At 38.5% G+C, this 26,392-nt stretch overlaps 1 protein-coding gene across 5 annotated transcripts in view; it reads right to left on the reverse strand.

Annotated features, from left to right (window-relative positions):
* UTRN (utrophin) overlaps nt 1-26,392 on the reverse strand; it is a 411,474-nt gene that overhangs the window by 64,103 nt on the left and 320,979 nt on the right. For all 5 annotated transcript variants that reach the window (XM_075748479.1, XM_075748477.1, XM_075748480.1 and 2 more), the window contains 6 exons: nt 23,745-24,013; nt 21,225-21,371; nt 19,686-19,764; nt 14,462-14,522; nt 2,078-2,139; nt 986-1,060 (listed from right to left, as the gene is read on the reverse strand). In XM_075748479.1, coding sequence (XP_075604594.1) covers nt 986-1,060; nt 2,078-2,139; nt 14,462-14,522; nt 19,686-19,764; nt 21,225-21,371; nt 23,745-24,013 — 693 coding nt within the window. The remainder of the gene's footprint in view (nt 1-985; nt 1,061-2,077; nt 2,140-14,461; nt 14,523-19,685; nt 19,765-21,224; nt 21,372-23,744; nt 24,014-26,392) is intronic.

Raw genomic sequence — 26,392 nt, forward strand, 5'->3', positions numbered from 1 at the left:
AGAAATTGATATATTACGTAGTAAAAGCAAGTATAGGAACTATGTTCCTCCTCAAAGCTTATTAGTAGTAATGAAAGTGAAGTTTGTTCTATACAGGTCGCTAGACAATCTGTATGCCTGTCAAATAGGCAGTATGATTAGCATCCATCATGTGCAGTCTGTTTTTTCTCTCTTCCAGGGGGAGCAACATGCACAAGGAGAATTTTCCTTTGCTTTCTGGTTTCTTGCTTTGCTTTTGGTTTAATTGTTGATGCACACTTTCTACCCTGCGCACTGATACGCAGAAAGCTCATAATGCTCTTTAGTCTTACTGGATGATAAAACTATAGCCTTAGGTGGGAACATCTCTCTTGCACAGAGAAGCTCTAGGCTGTGCCAAAGAAATACAATTTTTCTTTCAATGCCATCAGACAATCTATTCAAAGGACAGTTTCTGCTTTTTCCCAAATGTAAGACCTTGAACCTAAAATCTCGAACTTGATTTGAAATTCTGTGAGAAGCCAGCATAGCATATGAAGAAGTGGCAAGAGGTACTCCCAAGAGCCTGTGCTGTTGCATAGATGCACTCTAGCTTTCTGGAGTAGCCAGCTAGCATCTCAGGCACAGCCTCGTTTGGTATAATGCATATCTGAAGTCCAGCCAAGAAGCTACTGCCAAGACCAGACTGCTGTCTTCTAGGCTGGAAGGAAAACCTAACCACCTGAAGGGTGGGAAGGGACCCTGCTTTGTGCAAATCCTTCCTAAAATTCTAAATTTAAGACCCTTCCTCACATCCCCAATATATACACACACACACACTATTATTGCTAATAATAGTAGTTTGCTTTGCCCTAGTAGCTTTTTGTGATTAAAGTGTACAGCAATATCAACAGTCTGTCAAGGATGCATGTGGTCCCTTGTCAAACATTAATGTTGTTAGACTTAAGCTGACCCTCTCTTCCCCAAGTACTGTAAAGAAACAATTTGTCTCAAAGGCCAAACTCACAGCACAGTGCTTTCTGCAGTCTTCGGATTTTGATGGCCGTACGGTAGGCAGAGAAGCGTACGTTGTTCAAGTCAGCTGAAACAGCAGAACAGAAATATGAGCAGCCCTAAAAAGAGAGTCCATAAGTTTCCTTTACATATAATTTTTCACACTTTGGAAGAAGTCTGATATCCCTTCTTCTTCTCTGCAATGAATGAATAGGATATATCAAAACAAATAAAACATATTTAGAAGTTGGGACCTCAGTCCAATCCACCTGCAGAGAAAGCCTCCTGACTCTGACCAGTCCAGGGCCTTCAGAGATTGGCACACCAGAAATCCTGACACTATCTTGGCCCATGTAATACATATAGATAAAATGGGAGTTTTACATATATATTATGAAGTGTTAAGTAGTTTCCAGACAAGTGCTAAATTACAGCATGTTTCTCAAATCATTTAGAACTCCATCAGACAACATACTGGAAACAGAAAGCCACAAAGGTCACAGTAACAGGGAAAAAAATGGGTTTTTAAGCCATAATTTCTATGCCGTGACTTTGTAAACAGTGCTTTGAAAGGGACAGTCAGATAGTCATAAGCTCTATTGTAGAAACTGATAGGTATAGTAACATTTTTCCTCACTTAACAGTATTTTACCCTTTTGCTCCTCAGAAAGGGAGATTTCACAGTAAATGTAAATGCTAGCAGGGCATGTTGAACTAGTTGTACCATAATATGGTCTAGCCTTTACTGATAGCATAGCTACTCTGATTTATTACAAAAATTAGTTCCCGGCAGACTGGCATCCTGCTTTAAACACGCAGACAGCCTGCATCATTGGACAATCCCTCATGGATTTAAAAGAAATAAACAAGATGCTGCATTAAAGCATACAGTCAGAGTGTATTGTTCAGAATTAAAATTACTGAAAGGCAATAAACATGACGGGATCAAGGCAGCAGGTTTCTTGCAAAGTGTGTCTCATCTGAAAGTGGGAAATGCTCTGTTACATACAGTTCATGGCAACTCAGACGTGGTCAGCAGACAAACGCAGGCTTTTACTCATGGAATGAACATCACATAATGGTTTATTTTAGGAAATGCACTCACCTAAGGACTGGAAGAGATCAGTCATTTTAGGATGATCCCAACAGGTTGTCTGTGTCTCATGACTACAAAGGAATGAGGTAATCAAAGTTTCAGCAACACAGATACGCACACAATGCAAAGGACAGAAACCCAAAGATATTCTGATTTTCTCTAAGTGGCAAGAAATCCCACAGCTCTTTAATTAAAATACATGATCCATGCCACTGAGCTCCTTGATTTTTTTAATCACAAAGTCAGTCTGACAATAGCCCATACATTTAACAGTATTTACTTCTGATTCTAAGTGTGACTGTATCAGTTAAACTCTGATCCTGAAGCTAAGAGGCACACTAATAAGGTAAAAATTTAAAACTTCCTGCTGCTGTAGCACAATAAAAATTTTTGTAAAAAACTTTAAAAATAAAAAGCATTGAGGTTTTATTTCAGACTTCATTGCATATCGGAACACACGTATCAGAACACATACAACAATTTTAAACTTTACCTGTAATGCATTTAATGGAAAGCCTGATCACTCTTCATACACCTCATCAATAGGTGTCTTCATTTAGGGCGGGTGTTCTACACGAGTGCCCACAGAAGAGAGATTCAACAGGTGGCACTGCTTAACCCACCGCTTAGCACTGCTGTTTCAAATCACCAAGATTGCAGGTATGCAACCATAGGGGTCAAAATGTGTATTGTCAGGTCTACTGAAATCTTCAATTCCCTTCTACAAGCCACATTTTACTTTTATTTCTGAATATTAAATTGTTGGAACAATTGCACATTCTTGCTTCACAAAGTATTTACATTTGAATTAGAGTTGTAAGAAAATTTGAGAAGTTGTGTTAAAAAGATCATAGCACTCCCTTTAAAAGGTAATAATAAAAATGAAATTATGCTAGGTTAGCAAATCTAATAATAATGAGCAGAGAATGCCACTTATTTCACCTTTGTTTCTATTTAAAACTTTCTAATGTGCACACACATGTTTTTTTCCCCCACACAGGTGTACTTGGTTGTAAATGACTTTAAATGGCATTTTGCCCTTAAATGTAGTTAACTGTAGCTTCAGTTGGTATATATAAATGGCTGTACCTCACTGGGTGCTCATTACTTTATCATCATTGGGGTTTTTTGGGAGGTTTTTTTTGAGAAACCAGCTAAGAATGAACCTTTTTATACTAAGTGATGCAAATTAAATGGAATAGAAGGTCCCTGCTCCAAAGAGCTACAGAGACAGGACAGGTACCACAAAGGGGAGGCAGGCTCCAAACAAAGCAAGTACTGGGGGCCCTTCTTTACATTACCCTTTGAGATAGACTAGTGGAAAGCACATGCACTGGGTCTCTACATAGGCGATACGATCCCCACTTCACCAGTGTGATGTTTCCAGCTTTAAGTCTGGTCTAAGTTTCCACAGTCAGCTTCTCCCTGTCATTAGGCTTAACTCTCTCTGCCATGTGTCTCATTTGTGTATCATCACAACTTTGTGAGGTTTTCATGGAAGAGAAAATATGTATTTCCTGTTAATACAGTAGGTATAAATCTTCTTTTCTCTCTTTGTGATTATTGCCTAGGAGATGACTGAAAGGAAAGAAAAGCCCTGCACATGATTACATTTAAACAAGAGAGATTTATACAACACGTGATCAAAAAATCATCTTCTGTTAGACCTTGATTGACTCTGAAATACTATAGTAAACCCTCCCCAATTCAGGAGAACACTGAAGTACCTGAACACATTTTCCTGAACTGAAACCTTTACTTGGTTTCAGTTTGATAATATCGTCACATGAATTACGTCCATATTTCAAATTCCGAACGAGGCGGTCAAGGCTCTGATACGCTGAACTCCAAAGTGAAGGCATATCTATATTGAGATCAGTGGTTTTGCAGTTTCTAGAGACACTTTTAAAACAGCACTATGTTTATCCTTGTTCAGAAAAGTCATTTCAAAAACAAGTAGCTTGACAATTATTTCCCTGGAAGGGGCGTACCAATAAATCATCATGAAGCCAACAACAACAAAAAAGGATGTATACTGTCCAGCATTCTCAAAAACACTGATATAACACACACACACACACCCCCCCAGTATATTAGAAAGAAGAACAAATACAGCTTCAGTAAAGAACAGAAAATATAATGACTCATACTGATCAACTTATTCAATAACCTCAAAACTGGTCCTGAAGCTGCCCAATATCATGTTAAGTGGGATGCCATCATTATCACGTTGAACATTTAGAATTTTTTTATGTTGACAAAACCCATTGCAACTGCCCACAGAAATGGATCCAATATATGATAAGTTTAATAAAGCTTGTTTTAAGGACATTGCTTCACCTCAACTCCTCTGACCAAAAAATCCCCCAAAAACCAAAGGGAAAAAAACCACCAAAACAAACAACAAACAACCTCCCCCCCCAAAAAAAATCAACCAACCAACCAAACAAACAAAAGTCCAAGACTGGTGATTTTACTGTCAACATCATAAGTGAAAAGGATTTCTTAGAATTTTCTGAGAAAAGACTCTTAACTAAAACACTTTCAACCTTCTACCTGGACTTGTGCAAGGCCTTTGACAGTGTCCCGCACGACATCCTTGTCTCTAAATTGGAGAGACATGGATTTGATGGATGGACCACTCGGTGGATAAGGAATTGGCTGGGTGGTCGCACTCAAAGAGTTGTGGTCAATGGCTCAATGTCCAAGTGGAGAACAGTGATGAGTGGTGTCCCTCAGGGGTCGGTACTGGGACCGGCACTGTTCAACATCTTTGTCGGTGACATGGACAATGGGATCGAGCGCACCCTCAGCAAGTTTGCTGATGACACCAAGCTGTGTGGTGGGGTCAACACGCTGGAGGGAAGGGATGCCATCCAGAGGGACCTTGACAGGCTGGAGAGGTGGGCCCGTGCGAACCGCATGAAGTTCAACAAGGCCAAGTCCAAGTTCCTGCACGTGGGTTGGCGCAATCCTAAGCACGACTATAGGCTGGGCAAGGAATGGATTGAAAGAAGCCCTGAGGAGAAGGACTTGGGGGTATTGATTGATGGGAAGCTCAACATGAGCTGGCAGTGTGCACTTGCAGCCCAGAAAGCCAACCATGTCCTGGGCTGCATCAAAAGAAGCGTGACCAGCAGGTCGAGGGAGGTGATCCTGCCCCTCTACTCCACTCTTGTGAGACCCCACCTGGAGTACTGCGTCCAGCTCTGGGGGCCCCAGTACAAGACAGACATGGAGCTGTTGGAGCAAGTCCAGAGGAGGGCCACGAAGCTGATCAGAGGGCTGGAGCACCTCTCCTATGAGGACAGGCTGAGAGAGTTGGGGTTGTTCAGCCTGGAGAAAAGGCAGCTCCGGGGAGATCTAATTGTGGCCTTCCAGTACCTGAAGGGGCCTACAGGAAAGCTGGTGAGGGACTGTTTACAAGGGAGTGTAGTGACAGGACAAGGTTTAAGCTGAAGGAGGGCCGATTTAGATTAGATGTTAGAAAGAAATTCTTCACGGTGAGGGTGGTGAGGCACTGGAACAGGTTGCCCGGAAAGGTTGTGGAGGCCCCATCCCTGGAAGTATTCAAGACCAGGTTGGATGAGGCTTTGGGCAATGTGGTCTAGTGGAGGGTGTCCCTGCCCACAGCAGGCAGGTTGGAACTGCATAATCTTTGAGGTCCCTTCCAACCCAAAGCATTCTATGATTCTATGTCAAAAGTAAAGGTAGGTGGCAGTACCGTGATAGAAACTTTAAATATATGTATATATAAAAATGCATTTCAGTCATTTTAAATGCTAAAATATTAGTGCAATTTAGCTGAGTCAAATCCTGTTTACTGCCTTAGAAGAAACTATCATCTTAAAATAAGCCATGATGGTAAAAACTTTGCTGAATCATAGCCTTTGTTTCTGAGTTCACCACCTTCTGATCTTAAAAAATAGGTTTCCATGAAGAAATCCATTTCCTACTTGTGGGGTGCTGCAAGGATCTCACTTGGGAAGCACTGTCAAAAGGCAAAGGTTTATTAGCAGCAAATGCCTCTCTACAGAAACAACAATGGATCGATAGCAGAAGTTGATTTGAAATTCTTCTTGTCTTGGAGCAAATTGTTAAATTTTGCTAGGTCCAAAGAGACCTTTTCTCTTTTTTTTTATTTAAAAAAAAGAAGGAAAAAAAACCAACTTGGATAAATGCTTGCTTCCCCCGCCCCCCCAGAAATATACTGATGTATTCCAGTACACGTTTATAATGCTCACTTCGGATGTGGGCAGATCTAACAGCAATTCCAACTTCTAACTGACCTATAAACCCATATGCAATGAAAAAGTGCTGATACTACCAATCAAGCTTTTTCCTCATATCAGGTTTCCAAGATTTAAGAACAAACAATAGTTTCATTACTGAAATCGTATGCTTTAAGTACATAGTTTCAGTAGCAGTTTTATCTGAAAGACTAAAACCTACTTTAATCATGACAACATACCATGCAAAAATGATGTTATTTTTTTCTGTTTTGTGTGCGCTTGACATGAAGCAGAAAAAAGTGAAGGAGATATCCAAAATTTCTGTATCCTGCACTATCATCTTATTTCTCCGTTTAGTGTAGTAAATACCTGAACAGCAAAATTTTCTCTTTACAGAAAAATAGGGAACATGAAACATATACCTAATAATGACCAGAAAATATTTTTACGTTTCTGTTTTCATTTGAAAGAGAAATACTTTGTGCAATACTGCATATAGACTAATGGGTTTTTAAAACGTATCACTCAGTTCTTTTGTACACCACATATGGTAGCTACCTGCCACAGAGATTGGAAAGGAGGCCCCATGAACTTCATCTGATGGAACAGAAAAAAAGGCAAGAGAGAATCCCTTCATCGAGGCTTGTCCATAATTACCAAAAAGTCATTACTACCTGACAGCTGCTAAATGACTACACAAGGTGAACGTGATTATGTCAGCCTCATCCCAAAACACCTAGCGAGAAACCATTTGTAACGGCTGAGCAATCCTGTATGTGGATCCAGCAGAGAAGAAGAATGGGCTTAGAGTGAGTGAATCACTGACTCAACAGTCCATTCAGGTCAAAGGAGGCTGCAACTCCACTGCCGCAGGCAGTGCCACTACTGCCACCGAATATATTCCATGGAATATAGGCTTTCATTTTTGAGACAGAAGACACGAAAGCCAGACTAAACTGGATAGAGCTGAGGAAAAAAAAAAGTGACTGTAAATTTAAAAAGAGCTGTAAAAGACTGGGGGAGAGGGAAGGAATCAGTCTCGACAGCGACATTTCTTAATGTAAAGTTTTGTTTGATAACAATTTCATAATATGCAGTGACTTGTGGACACAAATTTATTCTCACAGGAAGAAAAAATGGGTGCGCAGATAACCTTCCTACGCTACAAATAAAACTGTCAGAGAAAGGAGTCATTTTGTTAGGCGCTCCAGACAGGGGCATGCAAGACAAAGTGCTTTCTGGTGATTTGGTTTGTAAAGCGGCTCTTTGAAATAAGATCCGTCTTTCTCTGCTGTAGCTACAGTAGCTTCTGTGTTATTGATGCAGGACTAACACAAGCAGATCAAACGCTGAGAAATGTGCTCAGAAACTGTACAGGATTGGATGGTCTGTAACAGATGAGAAAGACTTGATGAAGTTGGGGAAGATCTTTCTGACCAGGATCTCATAGCTCCTCTTTCTGTAAGTTCATGACATCACAACCTACTCTAAAACACACACTGCAGTAGTTACAACTGCCTGTCAGTTATTGCCCAGCAGACTTGGATGTTTCCCTGCTCCTCTGATACCTTGCTCAGTAAATACAAATAACATACAAGACATCAGATCTACAAGAACAAGGAAATTGATAAACAAAAGATTATACAATATTCTTTGTGTTTATGTGTAAATATGAAAGATATCATCCTTAGAGCAAAGGCCCAGAAACTGTTAAATTGCTAATTACCAGAGTTGCTAAAACAATGTAAGCAACTTAAGCAGTATGCAATTCACTCACAGAAGTGCTGCACTCATTTTCCAAAGATTTACAGGCAAAATTATTTTACTACATCATGTAGAGAGAGCTCCAACCTGATTCTTCTAGAGGCCATAACTTCTGGCAAGTCCCAGAAGGCAATTAGGTAGAATTGGATGGATTGCTTTCACCACAGACGCACAACAGGAAGTCTTCAGAAAATTCAGCCCTGCTAGCAACTATCTGCTAAGAATGTGAAGAAATGCCATTTTCTGTATTTTTCTATAGAAAACAATTTGTAACCCCCAATGACAGAAAACTAAGCCTGCAGTGAAGCTAATGGAAATCTAAATTTGGAATGATGCTGAAGTTAGATGAAAAAAAAAATTTACATGCTAGCATGTGAAAATACATGAGAATTTTATAATTTTTAGTCATCTCATTGAACTTCTGAAAAGACTCAAAACAAGCATTTAACCAAGAATCTACAGATTCTTCCCTCCTTGTTACAACTACTGTGGCAGTTCTGGTCCAGATCGCAGTGACACTCGCGCCCAGGAGCACCTTCTTAACTAGCATCAGGAAGAACTACTTGTAGAGTGAAGTGATATTTATTTTGAGTGAAAGTGAACAATAGTGGGGCTCATTATTCATCTTGCATGTAGATGACACTGGATACAAAGAACTTTTCAAGTTCTATAGGAGTGAAGTTACGAGATTTCATTCTGCACAGTGGGTGGTGGAAGAAGGGATTTCTGCTATGATGGAAACAAGCTGGTCTACAGGACAGTAACACAAGTGGTGTGAACATGTTATACCTTCCCACATGGATCAGTCAGGGAAGAATTCAAAACATTTCACTGACTGAGCCATAGGAGAATTCATTCAGTGTTTTTTTTTTTTTTGGTTAGTATCAAAAGAATGAGTTAGAGTCTCCCAGCTCTCTTCTGCCACAACTTACTGTCATAATATAAGCCACACAGTAACACACATCCATGAATAGGTTATATGACAAAACAGTGTAATTTAAAAAGTCTAAATGCGTTTGTGTAAATTTCACTAAAAATAAACATTATTACCATAAAACCTTCCAAATTTAAAAAACTACATATTAATGAAGCGCTCTAAAGCTTAAGTGACAAATGTTTACCCTTACAATCTGTTTCTTATCCATTATGTTTGGTGGCAGCCTTCCAATTATAACTGGCAAAGATAATCCTTGTTAAAAACAGTTCCTGTTGTAAATAAAGAGCTGAGAAACAGTTAGCGTGTCATTTAACTTAGATCTCTAGAAATAAGAGAACGGTCCTGTTGAAATGAATGGAGTACCTCTCCAGGTGTTTCAAATTGCCCATAGGATTGTGAAACAAAAAATTCAGTTCACTCTTTTTTTAGCTTTTTGTCTGCAAGAAAGAAAACTAGAGACAGGTTTATGGGGTTTTTATCATTTCTTAGCACAGACAAGGCTTGTGTCTGTGTTGACAATCACTTGCAAACACCACAAGAGCAGACACTCAAACAGTACTCTGGCACTATGTTCAGTAGCTTTCTGATTCTATAGTCATTTGCACAAAACATTAACTGAAATCAGGATCTTTACTGATCAAAAACACTCAGAACTGTGACTTCGTTGCTGTCGCCAAATTTCAAATGGCATAACATCATCCCTACTCTATAAATATGTCATGGTGCTTCATCTAGTTACCATCTATTTACTTTTTTTAAGGTCCATTAGAAAATGCTGTTTGTGGTGGAAAAGAGTGGGTAGAATGCATTGCAAAGGTTATGTATATTAGAGGTTGGTGGAGCAATTTATATGCAGATATTTTGAAATCCCTCCAGAGAAAATGTACTACTGCATTGATTTAATAGAAAATGAAGACCAGCACAGGAACTGTAACTGAAGAAAGTCACAAAAACTGAATCCTGTATTATCTCTTTCTGCAAATTATATTTTAATTTCCCTTCTAAGTGAAATACTTCTTAATTCTTCTAAGAATGGAGTTATGGATATAGCTAGAATAAGAAAAAAGTTAAATTTCCCAGTTCCTTTAGTTCTCCCCCTCTTCCCCATACATGCATAAAACAAACATCAGGAAAGACTTCCTGAAGTGTCTTGAAAAAAATGGAGAAGTAGAAAGCATTTTAGTCCCGTTCCCCACAAAGTTGAACACTATCTAGGAGGTGATAAAATGGGATTTTTAAGATGTTGATGATGCCAGCCTCTTTGCAGGATTACAGAAAAGTAACCAGGTGACTACAGAGTTTGATATTGATTAATTTAATGATTACATCAAGAAATTGCTCTCCCTATGTAATGCCCTGCATGAGATTAAAGTCACTGTGACCCTTTCTGTATTAGTCTTTAGTTTATTCTGCACAGTACAAATATCTAAAAATTTATATCACTGAAAGGGCCACAGCTGAAGAACACTTGAATGACAGAAGAACCACAGTGAGAAACACCAGGCTAATTATGTTTTCTGCACATTCCTTTCAGTTCATCGTGTATTCCTCAAAGATGTTTAACAATCATACGTAGTGTCTCCTTTATTCCTCTGTCTCTCTTTAGAATATTTTTATTGAAGTGCTATGTAATATAGGCTTTACTTTTTTCATTTTCTGTTATAGAGGCCAAACATCTTATTTGTGTGATTCAAATAGTTATAAAAGAACAACAGCAGAAAACTCTCATTATTAAATCCCGACCTTTTCAAATCAATCTATGAAATATGTATTCAATGGCAAGTTTGCCAAACCTTTTGTCCAAACTTTTATTACCAAAAAGTGCATTAGTAAATACTATGCCTGCTGTGCTGTATCACCCTCTGTACCGCTCATTAGTCCCATTCTCTTTTACAAAGCATGAAAGACTAAGCTTTTGGTTTTGTTGGGTTTTGGGTTTGGGGTTTTTTTTGCGATTTTATGGGTTCAAGCTTTCATTGATTGAATTCTGCTGCAACAGAGAAGACTCAGACTACAGAAATACAAAAGCTTCTATCAATTGTCATTAAGAAAAAAATCAAATCGGAGGCAAAAAGTACTAATGCAATCACGTGAACAGAGGCAAAGCCATTTGGGAAATTTGGTTTACATAGTAAGACAATTCAAGAGGAGAAAAGAAACAGGATAAGTCATGTGTGTAGGTTCAGTTCCACCAAACACCTTGACAAACCTGGGCTCAGTGAATTATGATCCTTCTTCCAGCCAAGCAGAATAGTCACTCCTTTCCAAAATGCCCCAAACCCACGCTGCCTCTGTCTGAACTTACGGGCCAGAGAAGCTTGTACACTGGCTTTTTAATCTTTCACATGCTTCCATTACAACCCCAGAAAGGGTGGACAAGCCAACCGCTGGTAAACAGGGTGAGGAGAACAGACTGCACTCAAAGCCACCATGGTGGGCTGGCACACTAAGGACCTCCTTCTCTGAAACACTTCCCTCTATATGCATATAAGTTACCTCTGGCATCAGGAAACAAACAGAATAAAGTGCTGCTCATCTGAAAATACAGACATCTTGCATCATTTTGACATTCTCCTTACAGATTCATTGCTACCTGAAGTGTTCCCTCCTGCCTTCTCAGCTGCAGTTCCCTATTTTTTTTTTTTAAACTCCATTCTCCATGTGCAATAAAACTGGGAAGAGTGCGGGGTTTTTTTTTAAATACTCAACAGAAGTACAACTACATCATCATCTATAGCTATGTCACTTCTGAATATTTTATATTTCTCATTCAAGGAGACTCACAAAAAACAACCAAAATGAAGTAAAGGTATGAATTTATGGTTGTCTAAGGAGAGTATATGTTCTTATTCAGAATTAAAGTAGTCTGACTTCAATTAGCATTTATTTCCCTTTGAAAATTAATTTTAAAAAATTCACATTTTTCAGCCACCAGTCATTGAATCATACTTTTATTCTCCTTCTTCTGCTGTTTTTCTTCCTTACTTCATAAAATGAACAACTGAACTTATTCTCTCTGAACATACGAATCTTGCTGTAAAAACAGTAAATACAATTGCTCTCGAATGACACAGTTATTGAGACTGTTCCTTCTACTCATGCTGTGTTTTACATCAAAGGCACCTTGTTCAAAGAGGTTAGTATAATTAAACAAAAAGTAGGAAAATTAATTTAATCTTTCTTTCCCAAAATTTCTATATAAACAATCACCATTAAATCCTGTTGACTGTTCTCTTAAATTGCATTACAAAAGCTCATTTAATCACTCCAATCAAATAAGTTTTTGTATCAGCATCATTTTCCTCTTTTCTTTAAACTATATCTGAAATTAGGGAATAGACGAAGATTGAAAAGAATATTTAAAGCTAAGAGTACTCTCCAGCCTGATCATACCAAAGCAAATGAAGTTCAGAATCAGCTCTTTTCTACTTTATTTTCCACAACTCTGTGTTTTATCTAGCTGCTGCTGCCAACATGGAAGTTTAGATCCATAAGCATTAAGAAATGAAGGAAACTGCCAAGGTCAGTCTGCTTGTCAGACTGTGGAGCTACTGAAATTCAGTATTCCTCCTCAAGTTTTTAAAAATAAATAAAACCTACCAGTTACGTGTAACATTATTCTCCTCTTTCAAGACATAAGAATCAAGACATTGCTTCAGCAGCATGTATCATACTGAAAGTAGGGAAAGATTACTGAAAAAGTCTTCTTTGAGATGCAGCAGTTAATTCTGCTGACTTCATTAAAGCTATCATCAAAATAAACCAGCGGTCTCTGCTTCTATAGAGACGTCGAACCTCAGAGAACTGTTGCGGTGGTAGGACTATCCATCCTACCTCTGTCCTCCAACTCTGAATGTACCCGGGAGCTCCACAGACCCCTGCGCAGACCAACACGCACCTGGTAAACACTGCCAACTTCAGCTATCAGCTCTGATCAGGTAGAGCAGGAACATGAATCATCATCTTTCAACACCCACTAAGGACACACCCACAAGAAAAAAAAGACTGTTTCAGGGTAGTTTTCCTCTTGCTCTCCATAGTTAGACACTTTTTCTTTGAATTACTGCTCTGCGTGTGATGATTTTAATTGCACTGCTGCCTGAGTCCGGGCAGTGAGTGTGTCTCCACATCCAGCCTCTGCCCTCTCCTCTTCCACTCAGGACTGAGGGAGGAACCTCTCCTCCAGTGTGGCACAGCTTTCTATTGCATCCTGCAAAACTTTTCAGTAGGGGTGCAAATGCTTTTATAGAGAATTCAAGGATCTTCACAGCAGGTTTTTCCTTTTTCTTGTTACCTACCCAGACCCTTTAAAAAAATTAATCTTCATATCACAGTTTAAAAAAAACAATCACACCTCAAGAATGATGACAATAGGTTTGATTGACATCATAGAGTTACCATTACCTGCTTTTCAAAGCTCTCAAGCACTCATAAATTGTTTGAAACGCACAATGTGTCTCTCAGACTTATGACAGAGTAATATGCAACAGTACAAAGTCCTCGCTAATGTTCTTTTAGAATGAACTATCTGTAGGTCGAATTCATAGTCATCCTACAGACTTAAAAACCTACTTTTTTTCCAAGCTCAAACTGATAACTTTTTAACATAGATTTCCTTCAGCCTAAAATGAACTACTCTGTGTCCGGCTTATTATACATTGTACCTTCTTAAAACTTCATTTACCTCTCTGGCAAAAAGCTATCCTTCTCTCAAAGCTGCAGTCTTCGACGTTTAAAATATTGGGAAACAGTACATAGATAAATGCTGACGGAATGAGAAAATCCAAGTTAAGGATTGGTCTGAGTAGAACACATCAAAATTTCCATACCTCCCTAACCAAGTCTTTATTTATTTTCAAAATAAATATCTCAACCATTCCTCTTGGTAAACAAGGTATTTGTACAGTTTTTGTCAATATTTACATTAATTTTACATTTACATTAATATCAAGCACTATAAAAACTTCGGTAAAGAAAATGACAGGACAATCAACACGTGTCTATTGCCAAAGGAATTTTGCATGAAATGATGAATATGCTCTAGAGATATTAGTCACCACTGTTCTACTATAGGTTATAAACTTTGCATTTTTAAATACATTATATATTCAGCTTTTTTCCCTTTATTCTACAGTTTATACTCTGGATGAGCTGCACACATAAGAGCAAGCCTACTTTGCATAGTGATAATGTATTACACTGGAGCATCTCTGCTGTTTCCTGTCTGTTTAAGTGGGGTTTTTAGTTAGAGTTTGTCATTGATTTCTTTTTACATATTTCCAAATCATACAGTATGCAAAGCAACAAACATGAAAATATATAGTATATGCAGCATAACATTATGTAGAGGAACTCTTGATAACGTTTCTAGTTACTACTTAGTACCTATGTTTTTCTGCCAGGTTATGGTGATAAGACCCTCTGTTATGCTTAAGGAAAAAAGAATCAAGACAAACTTACTTGATATAATAGGGCACTTTGTTATGTGAAACAGATCTCTGCCATGGAAACTGTACTGAGGCTGAGGAAAATAAAGAGAAGGTAATTATTAGAAAGCATCTGTCAAATAAAAAAAAATCTATTTTATTTATTTTACAATTAAAACAGTTATAATAAATTAAATGGGAACAATCAAAATTTCCCAGACAACTTTCAGTAATTAGAAAATCAGCTGGAGAAAACGACAGCAATCTATCAAGATGATTCTAGGCATCTATTTGATGCCAGGCTGGAAATAAAACAAATGTGGTGATTCTACTTCAAAGGAGGATAATAAATTCTAAGCAAGCAAGCCATCCATCCAGGGAAAATGAAGACACTGGTTTTCCTACCTCCATAGAATTATTATCAGTTTAAGCTTTGAAAATAAATGCTTTCGCTACTATAATTAATGCTCTGCAACAGAACAAAAAGGAGAAATATCAACCTTATTTTTATTAGTTACCATGCTTGGCTCCTATTTGCAACTCAAATATTGATTAACACTGTATGACCAACAAAAAAAAAAAAGGCATTAAAACCTGTCTTTGCACTCCTTGCTGAACAGCGGTAATCTTTGCAGAATTTATGCAAGTCTGATATACCAACAGATATTATCCATAACATCAAGAAGTCTCCTGCACACTGAGCTGCAAAAGGCATCAAGTCATGACACTACAACTCTGCTTATCTAAAGATCCCAGGAGATAAAAGGGGAAAGAACGTTCAGGCCAACAGGACTGCTGGTGCACAACTTAAAAGTAGCTATTTACGAAAGAACCATAGGTATGTATATGTCACATCAGAAATTACCAGACTAGTGCCTAGTTAATTAGGGTTTTATCACAGAAGAAACCCACTTCACTAGATTCTCTGCAGAAGCAGAGACTGAAAGAACAGGTAGGAATAACTGATCATCACGATGGGATGAATTTGTACTGTACACATATGCCAACCCTTCCAAGACAGAGTGATTACTCTTTGGTGTTAAACCCTCTGTTTAAAAACCTTGTGAAATGAGACACAGCTTTGATCCACATTGGATCTCAAGTAATTAATCTCTCAATTAATGTAATTTTCTGCCAGTATGGCCCACTTTAGAGCTCATCCATCTTTGGAAAAAAACCCAAAAACCAAAAAACATTTGAAAGTATCTCTCTCCTCTTCCCCTAAGACCTCTCAAGGCAGCAGCAAAGACTTAACAAGCCGAGTAAGCCCCATAGGCTGGTGCTGCTGCAGAGAGAGGCAGGTCTTGCCCCGCTCCCAGCCGGTTGTTCCCTCAGCAGTTTAAAGGCTGTGACCTCTTCCTGGACCACACAAAATATCATGGGTTATAATTTAAGAAACATTCATGTACTGAAAGTCAGATTAATTGGGAGGAATATTTGGGAAACCACAGGAACCAAGTAAACCACATTATTCACTGGAAAAAATAGAGAAAATTCCGTATCACTGTTTAAAGAAGAAAATAACATTTGCAATAAAGAGGTAGGTAGTTACCATGTAAAGAAAAAACACAGTAAAGGCTAAATGCTCAAATAGAGGTAGTTAACTAAAAAATAATCCTTAAACATTCATAACTCTGAAAAAAAGAAAAAAATAAATCAACCAGATAGGTGAAGGTGGCCAGCAGCTTTAGAGTTTCATTCTTCAGTGCAATTTGGCCCCTATGGTGGCTCCAGTACAACTACACTAATTATGTCAGCTAACTAAGAAGAAAAATCTGGCCACAGTTTGCTTAGGTACAATTTATGTCCTATGACAGACTATAGATATTTTGCACTGACACAGATATGGACTAAACAACATAATAAATTAAATTGTTAATTACTATGGCCGAAGTCACACTCTATTTATTTGGAAACAAACTTTCTAAAAACATTGCCAGTTCTCTGCTGAACGAAACTCTGCAGAATGAGATTCCTACTCTTTTTTAAAAATCAGTTTCTCGATGAAAACTGAACAGAGTAGTTATCGATTCTGGCACTCGCTAGCAGGCCTGCAGATATTAGTAAAGCTGGACAGCACTCAAGAGATGCTTTGAGCAGGCCACTTGAAGAAAGCATACAAGAAACACAACAAAGAGAAGTGCACCTTGGGCCTTAGGAAATAAACGAATTACAGAAAAAGCAAGTTATTGTTTCTAAAGGCAGGAGACAGCAAAACAGTATTTTTGCAGAGAATAACAAATTCTTCATCTTTATCCATATTAGGGATTTTGTAAAATTTACAAAATAACCAACTTGCAAGGATTATTATTATTATTATTATTATTATTATTATTTTGTAAAATTTACAAAGTAACCAACTTGCAAGGATCTTACTTTCCATCTCAAAAGCACTAAAAAAAAAAAGAGGAATTAAGTTCAGCCTAATACTGACGGGAGGGGAAAAATAGCTCAGAAAAGAGAGGGATCATAGATTGTGACATACTAATACTCCTTTATCTCAGCCTCCTACTTTAGGACATTTTAGGAAGGGCCAATGTCATAGTGTTTGCTAGACTTCAAAAATATTCTGAAGCACTTTCTTAGCAACGGTCTGGATGAATCCATGTAACTGATGTTCCAAGAACTCCAACATCAGTATTAAATGCTGCACTGTGCCTTTTTAGTAGAGAAACGTTACTAGCCACTGCAGAGGTGAAACCACTAGATTAAGGGAGCTGGAATCGGGCTACTAGATAATCTCATCTAGGCTCCCTTTCCCACGAAAGGTTGGACTAGATGATCTTTGGAGGTCCCTTCCAACCTGGGCTATTCTATGATTCTATGAATCTGATGAACAGGTAGAAATAGGTGTTTTACTAGCATGAATTACTGATTAAATGACAACTGGGAGCTAGTCAGCTGAAAATGGTGTGATGGCAAGCTATGGTCTCTTGTTAGAATTTGGAGGAAGAGTAACAGGTAGGTGAGGTGAATTTAAAATAGCTGCTGTCAAATGAGCACAGATAAAAACCTCCCCTCTAATTCAGAAGTGCAACTTTGGAGATAAATATTTGCACGAGACATACGTATCATAATCTCAGTTCTAGGAGTCTGAGGTTATTTTATTCAGACTACCGCTCTACTTGTTCCTCACAGCTAGAAGTCATTTATGGCTGCTAAAAAGGTTTGAAAAATTTGATTTAGAATACGCACTATTTCAACCTGTCAGGATAAAACCTTCATTTTTCCAGATTTAATGATTTTTTTATTACTTTCCTTTTGAAGTTACTGTCCCTGACTTTCATTTAACAGACTTTATATAAAGTTGTAGGTATTAAGCTCTGTACTTCTGTCTAGTTCAAGCTCTTAAAACAGATATTTTTTTTTTAAAAGAAGATTTTGCTGTAGTTTGTGTGGGGAAGAAGGTTATTTGTTTTTAACAAATAATTTAAATGGATAACTGCATATTATTTGGTTTTGCAAGACTGTGGTACTTGGGTATAGCTCTTTGCAGTATCTACCAACATGCCTTCTGGAAGCTTTCCCTTCTTAATTTTTATATGTAATGTAAACTGAATGTCCCCTAAGCCTGGAGATGTCCTAAGGAAGGCAGAGGCATGCCGATAAGGCTCTGCATCATCTCTTTGGACATAATTCTATGAACATTTTATCCAGCAACAAAGCCAGTTCACCACTCAGTCTTGTAAATGCAATTATTTGTTGTGGCATGTGGTAAGCCAAATCAAGGAAAAGATCCACGTCAACGTAAACAAAACCAGCCTACCTTGCCTAGTTGGCTTCCTAGTTTTACATGTGGACTCTTTCACTGATTCTTCTCCCCACCACCACTCCAGATCAGTTACCTCAATATTTGCATTCGTCCAGGTGAGGAGAGGTGAACAGCTTTAACAGTGACACAGGAGTGAAGTCAAGAACTTCTCAAAACAGCTAGAGTAGGGGAAACTGCATCTTCTCTATGTTGCTTCCTAGTCTGTTTTAATTATACAGACTAGACTGACTACTCTCCAAACAGTTAATCTGGTGTTCTTCAACAGTGCCAAAGGTACCACTCTATCTATATTCTTTTTAGCAAATTATTACATAGGTGTACTGTCCAGGTCAAGGTTACAAGTTTGAGATTGGAAGGGCTACAAAACCACTGTGGCCACACTATGCAATACTTCTAATGGGGTTTAAAGATTAAAACAAACAAAAAAATCACATACTTTTAAAGTTGTTTGTTCTGTCAATTTTAAAAAAGGACAAAGTGGCTCCAGAAATCATTATTTTGCATAACAGCTGTAATATTTTAAATACACTGCATCTTGTTTACCATGATGTTTACTGAAAAACTAGTCATCAATTTAAAATAAGAACACAGTTGTCATATAACTCAAGAAGAAATTAAGATTTATTTATTGTTTTAAATTATATTAGCTGTTTAGCTATAGAGTGATATACAGCACTTGAGAATCTTTGGGACAGAGCTGTTCATTTTTATGTTCACTTCTCAACTCCTGCAATAATTTTATCTTTATTATTGAAGCCCTCAGTTAAAAACTGGAGAGCTGATTGGGTTAACACTTTGTATCATGAGCTCTGATGGTGGTAGATAGGCTAGAATGTCAGAAAATCAACATGGATCTTGATATCACAACCTATCTATCAGTAACAAATAAGTCAAATGAGTACAAGGGAGCAAAAGCATCTGCTTTTGCCCTTTTAGTATATGGGAGATTGTAGGCTTACGTCTAAAATTTTCACGACACAGAAGAAGATGCAAGGATGGGTGTCAAGAGGAAATGATGCAGGTTTGCTTTCCCCACCCTTTTATTTGAAGTTTCAGGAATGTATGACATGAAGCCTTTAATGAAAAGAAAAATCCAGGCAGCCCTTCCTTTGTGTCATCCCGCCAAGTGTGGAAGCAAAAGGAAACTGAGAAAAGAGGTAGCAGGGATGAGAAGATGTGGTCATGAACACAAAGATTCTGGAACAGCCAGAGGTCAGACCTTGCAGCAAACAGAGGACAAAGAATAAAGCAACCAGGGGTACAAGCGTAACTCAGCAAGATATTAGGGATTCCTGAGGGAAGCACGCCAGTGAGAATGTCCGTGGGGTTATGAAGATGAAACACCCCACTAAAAAAGGGAGGTGGACAACAACGTGGAAGAGGAACTTCCTGTTCTTCAAGCCATAGGGAAACCTGGAGTATAGAGCAGTCAGTATTTGAGAAAGCCATCATATGTCACATGCATCTATTAATTCAAAGAACTTACTGGAAAGAAAGTGCTGTGATGTAGGCCCAAAATCTCGGTGTGCCTCCTGTAACTGTTTAAGGCGATCCTCTACAGACATCTACACATAAACACAGATACACAACATTTACATTGCACTTACTCTGTAACACCAGGGCCACTATAATAAAAACACTTTTTTACATTCATTTTTAGTGAAATAAATTTGTCTGTGTGTCATAGCGCTTATTTGACATCCATCTTTTCAAGGCTACTTTTTTTTCTTTCATTGACTTCATGAAAGTCATGTTCATATCTTGCAGCGTTCTCATGCGAGTACTGCAGATCAATAATGAACAATAGTGGTTTCAATGGTGACTGTAGACAACTGCTGAAGTTTCTGACCTCCTCCCAACCCTTTCATTGTCCAAATTTCCATAATAAGCAGGTCTGAGTTTGATTGTATTGATCTCACAGCTGCTTTTCCAGCACGGAATAATTTTGGAAGATATCACTTCACTGGTTGACATGACTCTTCTCTGGTTTATTAATTGAAACTGCACTAGCACACCCAGCAGCAGTTTGGCTGCTTAGGTAACTCAATTTGGGAGGACACAACAACAAAAAAATCCAAATCAAAACAAACCAAACAAAAAAAAGAAACCCACCACCAAATTAGATTAGGAAAGGGAAGGACTGATATGATACATTAATAATTTTGCCTCTCAGGAGCAACTGATTCAAAACTACGAGCGCAGAAGCTGATGCCCAAGTTTTGAACGTTCAATCCCACTGCCCTCAGCTAGAGAGGCAGCAGATCTTCCATCCTTTCCCCAATTCTTTCAGACACGTAATAGCACCCTGGGAAACCAGGTAAAGAAATAAATAGCAACTGATTCATAATAAGTATTTCCTGCCAAAAGAGAGTGAGAAAATGCAGAAATTGATAAATGAACTTTAACTGATATAAGAAATTTCATTAAACCATTCACTGTGAAACTGCATGAGTTTGAACTGTAATCAGGCACATCAATTTACCTTTCTCAGACCATTTAAGTACAATAATCATAACTAAGCAATATGAATCTCTCTCTCAGCATATCCTCTTCTGTTGTATAATGCTAAATGTGCTATTGCTCACATCTTGTTACAGCTCTACTAATACTTAAGTCACTTTAAGTGAAATTCCCTGCAGCAACTGAACATTCAAAACCAAAATAAAACAGCTTTCACAGGAGCTGGAAACACAACAGAAATTTGTACACCAGTTTGCAGTAACAATGATTTATGCAGTAAAAATACTGCTATAAGACATACAAAAAAAGCATGCAGCAATAGTCCCACTAGTATCCAGAGATTAATGCAGTCTCCTGAATGAGTAAATTGCTGACACAGCTTGAAAGGAAAAGTTTTCGGTCAAGCCACAGAAGGAAAGACAACTTCCTTTGTTGCTTTAGTACCACTATAATACCACCTTAAAGACAGAAATAATGAACAAATGGTAATAATGCATCTTTTAAGAGAACAGAACAGTGAAAAGCATCCCTCTCCCCCACCTACTGCACACATTCAGAAGAGTACCTGTAAAAGTTTCCACCGCATATTAAGATCATCCAGTTGACGAGACATCTTTAATGATGGATAAAGGTCAAGTGGAGACAGCTGACTGGACAAATCATTCACTGTTTTAACTTTCAAGTTGATGGGAGCAATTTCTTCTCTAAAAGCCTAGAAGAATAAGAAGCAAACAATTATGCTTAATGGACATCTGAGCAGCACAAAAGTCACCATAAACTCAACATGGTGCCAACTTGCCCAATGTGGCAGTTTATCCAAAACAACTATACATAACTCTCAGTTCTCCAGCAAAGAAAGTTCACTCATTTCAATATTCTTAACTCCTTCATATCCATCTTTAAAGAAAAACAGTATGAAATTTACTCAAATGCCCATATCCAAATTGTGCTCCTAAAACAATTTAAATAAGGTTTTTAGTTGTGCCATATGGCTTTAGATCTTTTCTTTCGAAAAAGAAATACGCAATGCTCTATCAGGAGCTTTAGCAGTACATAGCCTGCCAAGTGCTCTGAAGAAATGTGTTCAGTAACTACAGTTTTCCAGTATTAAGCAGCTGACAAAAATTCAATTTAAAAACTATTATTGAATTAGCAAAGCATGAAGGAATGTATCTTCTAAGGAAAAGGAGTGCAATGTTTTACCTGATTAGAACTGTAGAGTAAAACTATTACAATGATTAAAAAGAAGAAGAAGGTTTATTGAATCAAATGGAACTAAATACAGTATTAAGACAAAATTGATGCAAGTTTTAGTTACAGTTGAAAAGATGCATCAAATGTCTTTCTTGCTGTGAGCAGTTAATTGTTCAATCCTATAAACGGCTTGATTAAATGTCATGAAACAAGCCAAAAACAACTGGAAAAAAGGTTTTCTTTGGACAATTCAATTATTTACCTCCCTTCAAAATCTCTCTCATCAGGCCCAGGAACAGAAGGCACCTACTGGCAAGAAAGAAGCATTTGGCTTCTGGACCAGCAGCAGGCCCTTATTACTTCAGCAGATGTTTCAGTTTTTCCACAACAATGAAAATCTAAAAGACTTTGCTTCACTCTTCTTTACAGAAAAAGCCATTGAGGTATGATAAATCGCCTCTTAACATGAAAGCAAAGAGCTATTCAACATCAGCATCTTAGTGCTTGCTTTAGTATCTATATTAAAATGTAAGAAAGGGAGGAGGAGATGCATTACTCTTCTCAAATCAACAGCAGTCTGGATATAAATCAGCTTTGACTGCCTTTGTTTTAAAGATTTTGGTTCCATTAAACCTGAAAATAACAACGAAATTTGGAGAATGCAGATGCTTACAGTGATATATGTGAAATAATGCAGTCCTGTGTTAATTTCATATGAGTCCACAGGCCGTGTATACATAGAGAGAGTATTTGCAGAAAATTGGTTGCAACCCATGGCCTTCATTCTTCTGACACCAGTGTCCCATGCTGAAGACATGGATAGTCAGGTACATGGCCCCAGGGCCCTCTAATGTTTTACCATATTCATTCTTGAGCTTAAAAACTGAAAAGTTGTGTTTGTGAAACAGAAGCTTGGTGATAACTCCTAAATTTGCCTGAAATAGCAATTTCCTCTACCTACAAGTGCATACCCACATGTTCTGGAATCCCTGATATTTAGGCACTCCCCCAAGCATTGTGCTGTTTCCAGTCAGCTTTCCTGGACAATGGTAGTTATCAGAAGGTATTTCTTCTCTGGGGAGCTCTGCATTACTGGGTCCCCACCCAACCCATGCAGCTAAGGAAGGGGCAACTACTACCCATCATGAGCAGCCATGCCTTGGGGTGCTGAGCCCTGCAGGAGTGGCCTGGAACCCTGGCTGCAAGATCTAGTATTCCCATGAGAACATTATACCACAGTATGTGTTCTTCACTTTGAAATAATCCTGAAGAGAAGCCAGGCTAAAGTAAAAGCAAATACAAATTTTCACTCATACAAGCTAGAACAGACATTAGACCTGTGAAGTTTGTGAAAGTTAAGGAACGGATAGTAAATCTGTGTATATACTTCTGTATGACTGAAAGAGCTCCAAATTTTTTCTAAGAAGAAAGCTATACACGATGGCCAAACAGATTTGACAGCTCACCACTACAAAAAAGAGCGGAGCCTGCTGTTAACTGCTGGGATGATATCTGACTCAGCTCACTCATACTCCAGTGCCTAGGCAAAGTTCCAAACACAACCATGGCCTAACTGTGGATTAGACAGTATTTCCAGGAGGAAAATATTTAAAGCCTAGAACACAATTTTTTTCAGTTAATGAATGTTATATTCTGCACATATCTGTAGCTTGCTGATCACATGCGCTTATACAATCACAGCTGACACAGCAAACATGGCACAGTACTGGACTTTCTTTGAAACCTCAGACCTAGTCTTTAAAGAGCACTTTAAACTGTATGTAAGAATTTAAGTATACAGTGCATACGTATCTAACATGACTAGGAGTAGAAGAATGGACGGGTCTGAGTCTCACACAGGCTAAATATTTCCCAGGAGTTCCACACTTACTGTAGTTTTCTCAATGTGATCTGGTAATGAATCTATAAGCAAGTCTCCCACAGCTCTCCAGCCGTTCCTCACATTTTCAGCCTCCTTCAAGTCAGCATCGAGGTCATCCATGGCACACTGCAAGTCTTTCAGTTTTTCCAATGCTTTGTCCACTTGCTTCTGCCAGATACTGGCACTGGCATTTAGGTTCTCCCATTTCTCTTTTACCTCTGATGACTGCTTACGCATCGCTTTGGCAATCCTCATGGCTTTCTCCTCAGGGGTCAACTCTGCAGAGGTAAAGAGAAGTTACACTGTTTATTTTTTCTCTTATTCCTGTCTAGTTAAACTGACAGTGTTCCTGAGGTACACGCTAAAGACAGTAAGTCCAGAGTCAACTGATAATTTATTTCAGCAGGTACAAGGTAGAAGAAAGTCCACCTTGCCAGAAGTGAAATAAACCTTAATCACTCCTGATGACAAAATGAAGCTTGATCAGAAGACAGGAAACTATTCCTGTCTTCCACGTATTATGATATCCGCAAAGCAAAGGCAGCTTACTGCTGATTTGTTATTTTTGGAGGCAGAAGGGGAGGAAATAAAAGATCATTCTTCCCTACTGGAAACTGCAATAGGGAATCTGGAGATGATTTCACGTAGAAAGAACAAGAACAGTGCTTTGTTCCTGGATCCCTTACCCCCAGAATGTCTCGTCTCTTCCTATTTGTTAGCAAAACCCAAGGTGTACTGAGTACTGTGTGGTGAGTAGTTCTGCAGCTCTATATACATGTTTCTGTGTTAACACCTAAGTCCTAAAAGGCCGCTTTAAATAAGTTTGGAAAATGTAAAAACGTTCAATGAACCTGTTGGCTGAAAAAGAGCCAAGCTTATAGTGAACTATTTCTCACAAATTTCAGGCCTATGTGTCTAAATTCCACACAACCCACCAGGACGGAAATCCCATTCATGTTAGCAAAGACCAGCTGCCACTGAATAAACATAGCCAAAGTGGGCACACACACAACCTCAGGATGTAGTCACAGGAGATGATACTGATTATTTCAATTTAAATTATTTAAATGCCCAGTCTCTGGTAAGTCTGCAAGACATTGGACAGAACTCCACACCACAGACATGCCTCAGCCCTCTTTGACAACAAGAGTTGAGTCAACTGGTGGCTTATCTCTTCTCCACAACAGATGATTTCTGCAAACCAGTCAGGTGGTCTATCAAGAAGAGAATATGCTGCCTTTTCTGGGTCTTCAATTTGATACTGAGCAAGACCCTAACAGTCAGAAAGCTAAGAAGAAAACCCTAAGACATCCCCAGCATGTCCTGCCATCTACTGCTCAGAGGGGCCTTGCTGAAAAAAGTCAGGGGTAGCTTCCTTCACTAGGGAAGAGTTGCTTCAGAGTAATGACAAACAAACAAAGCCAGTCTCAGAGGACTCCCCTTCTACCTAACAACCTTGTGGTTTCTACAGGCAGAGAAGCAAGCAGAGGAAACTTGCTATAATGCAGAAACCAGAGAACGAGAGAGGGGAAAGACGTGGCATACACCAAAACTAAGCCAACTGACCTCCTATTCACTCCTATATAAAACCCTTGGAAAAGGTTTATCACAATATTCTTGTCATTAAAATTCAAGTGTTGTCTATGACTAAATTATACACAATCATGCAAAGATGAAAGCAATGCTTTTGTCAGAAATCAAACGAGACATACAATCTTCCATTTAGTGATATACTCTTTAAAATCATCATAACTGACTAAGCATAGAGTTGCTAACTTGGGGTAGGAGGGCGAGAGGAGAACACAGAAAAAGTGGGGGGAGGAAGCTTTTTGCCATTCAAAGGCTAGGTGAATGTCACGGTTATGGTCGCAAAAGTTCTCTTACTATGCCTCTGGTGATGCAACTATTGTTCCATATCACCCAATACTTGCGCACTGCAAGTAATTAATACAAAATAGATCATTAGAATACATTCAATTTGCTGCTGAGAAAAGCAGACACATTTTTCCCAGATGTAAAAGTAACAGGGAGTTGGTTGGATCAAAACCAGAGTTTCTGACCACCGATTCCACTTTTTTTTTTTCTTTTTTAAAGTTTTGTTCAAATCTTGTTAGCCCGTACTAGTCTTGATACACGCTAGACTACAAATACTAGAACAGCACATATGGGGGACACGATGTTGCCAAATGACCAAGTGTTGCCCAAAAACACAAGGTAACTTGCTAAGAAGTGGTTACGTAGGAGAAAAAAGTGCCACCAATGGTAACCAAAGGACAATCAACAAGAGTCAACACCACCAAAGGAAGGGACACAAATACCTAGGCTATAGGTTGCAGAGCATGTTTTGACTTCTAGAATTAGAAAAGCTCTTTTAAAAAACAGAGAGTCATTTGAAGAAAGAATGGAACCGAGAGGGATAAAAGAAATTTTGAGCTTATTGATATAGTTCAGTGACTTGCTGGGTGTCATAAGCTATCACACGAGAGCACTGCTCGTGTGCTCTCTGTCTGCAAAGGCAGATGCTAGCCCGGCTTAGGGATACTGCAATGGCAAAAGAGGAATTCGGGGAGGAATAGTTGTGACAAAAACCTTAACTAGATTCGAAGGAATATAAATCATGTACGTAGCTCTGGGATATAGAGACATGGCAGTAATCC

Source organism: Balearica regulorum, chromosome 3, assembly GCF_011004875.1.
Source record: "Balearica regulorum gibbericeps isolate bBalReg1 chromosome 3, bBalReg1.pri, whole genome shotgun sequence".
Taxonomy (NCBI): Eukaryota; Metazoa; Chordata; class Aves; order Gruiformes; family Gruidae; genus Balearica; species Balearica regulorum.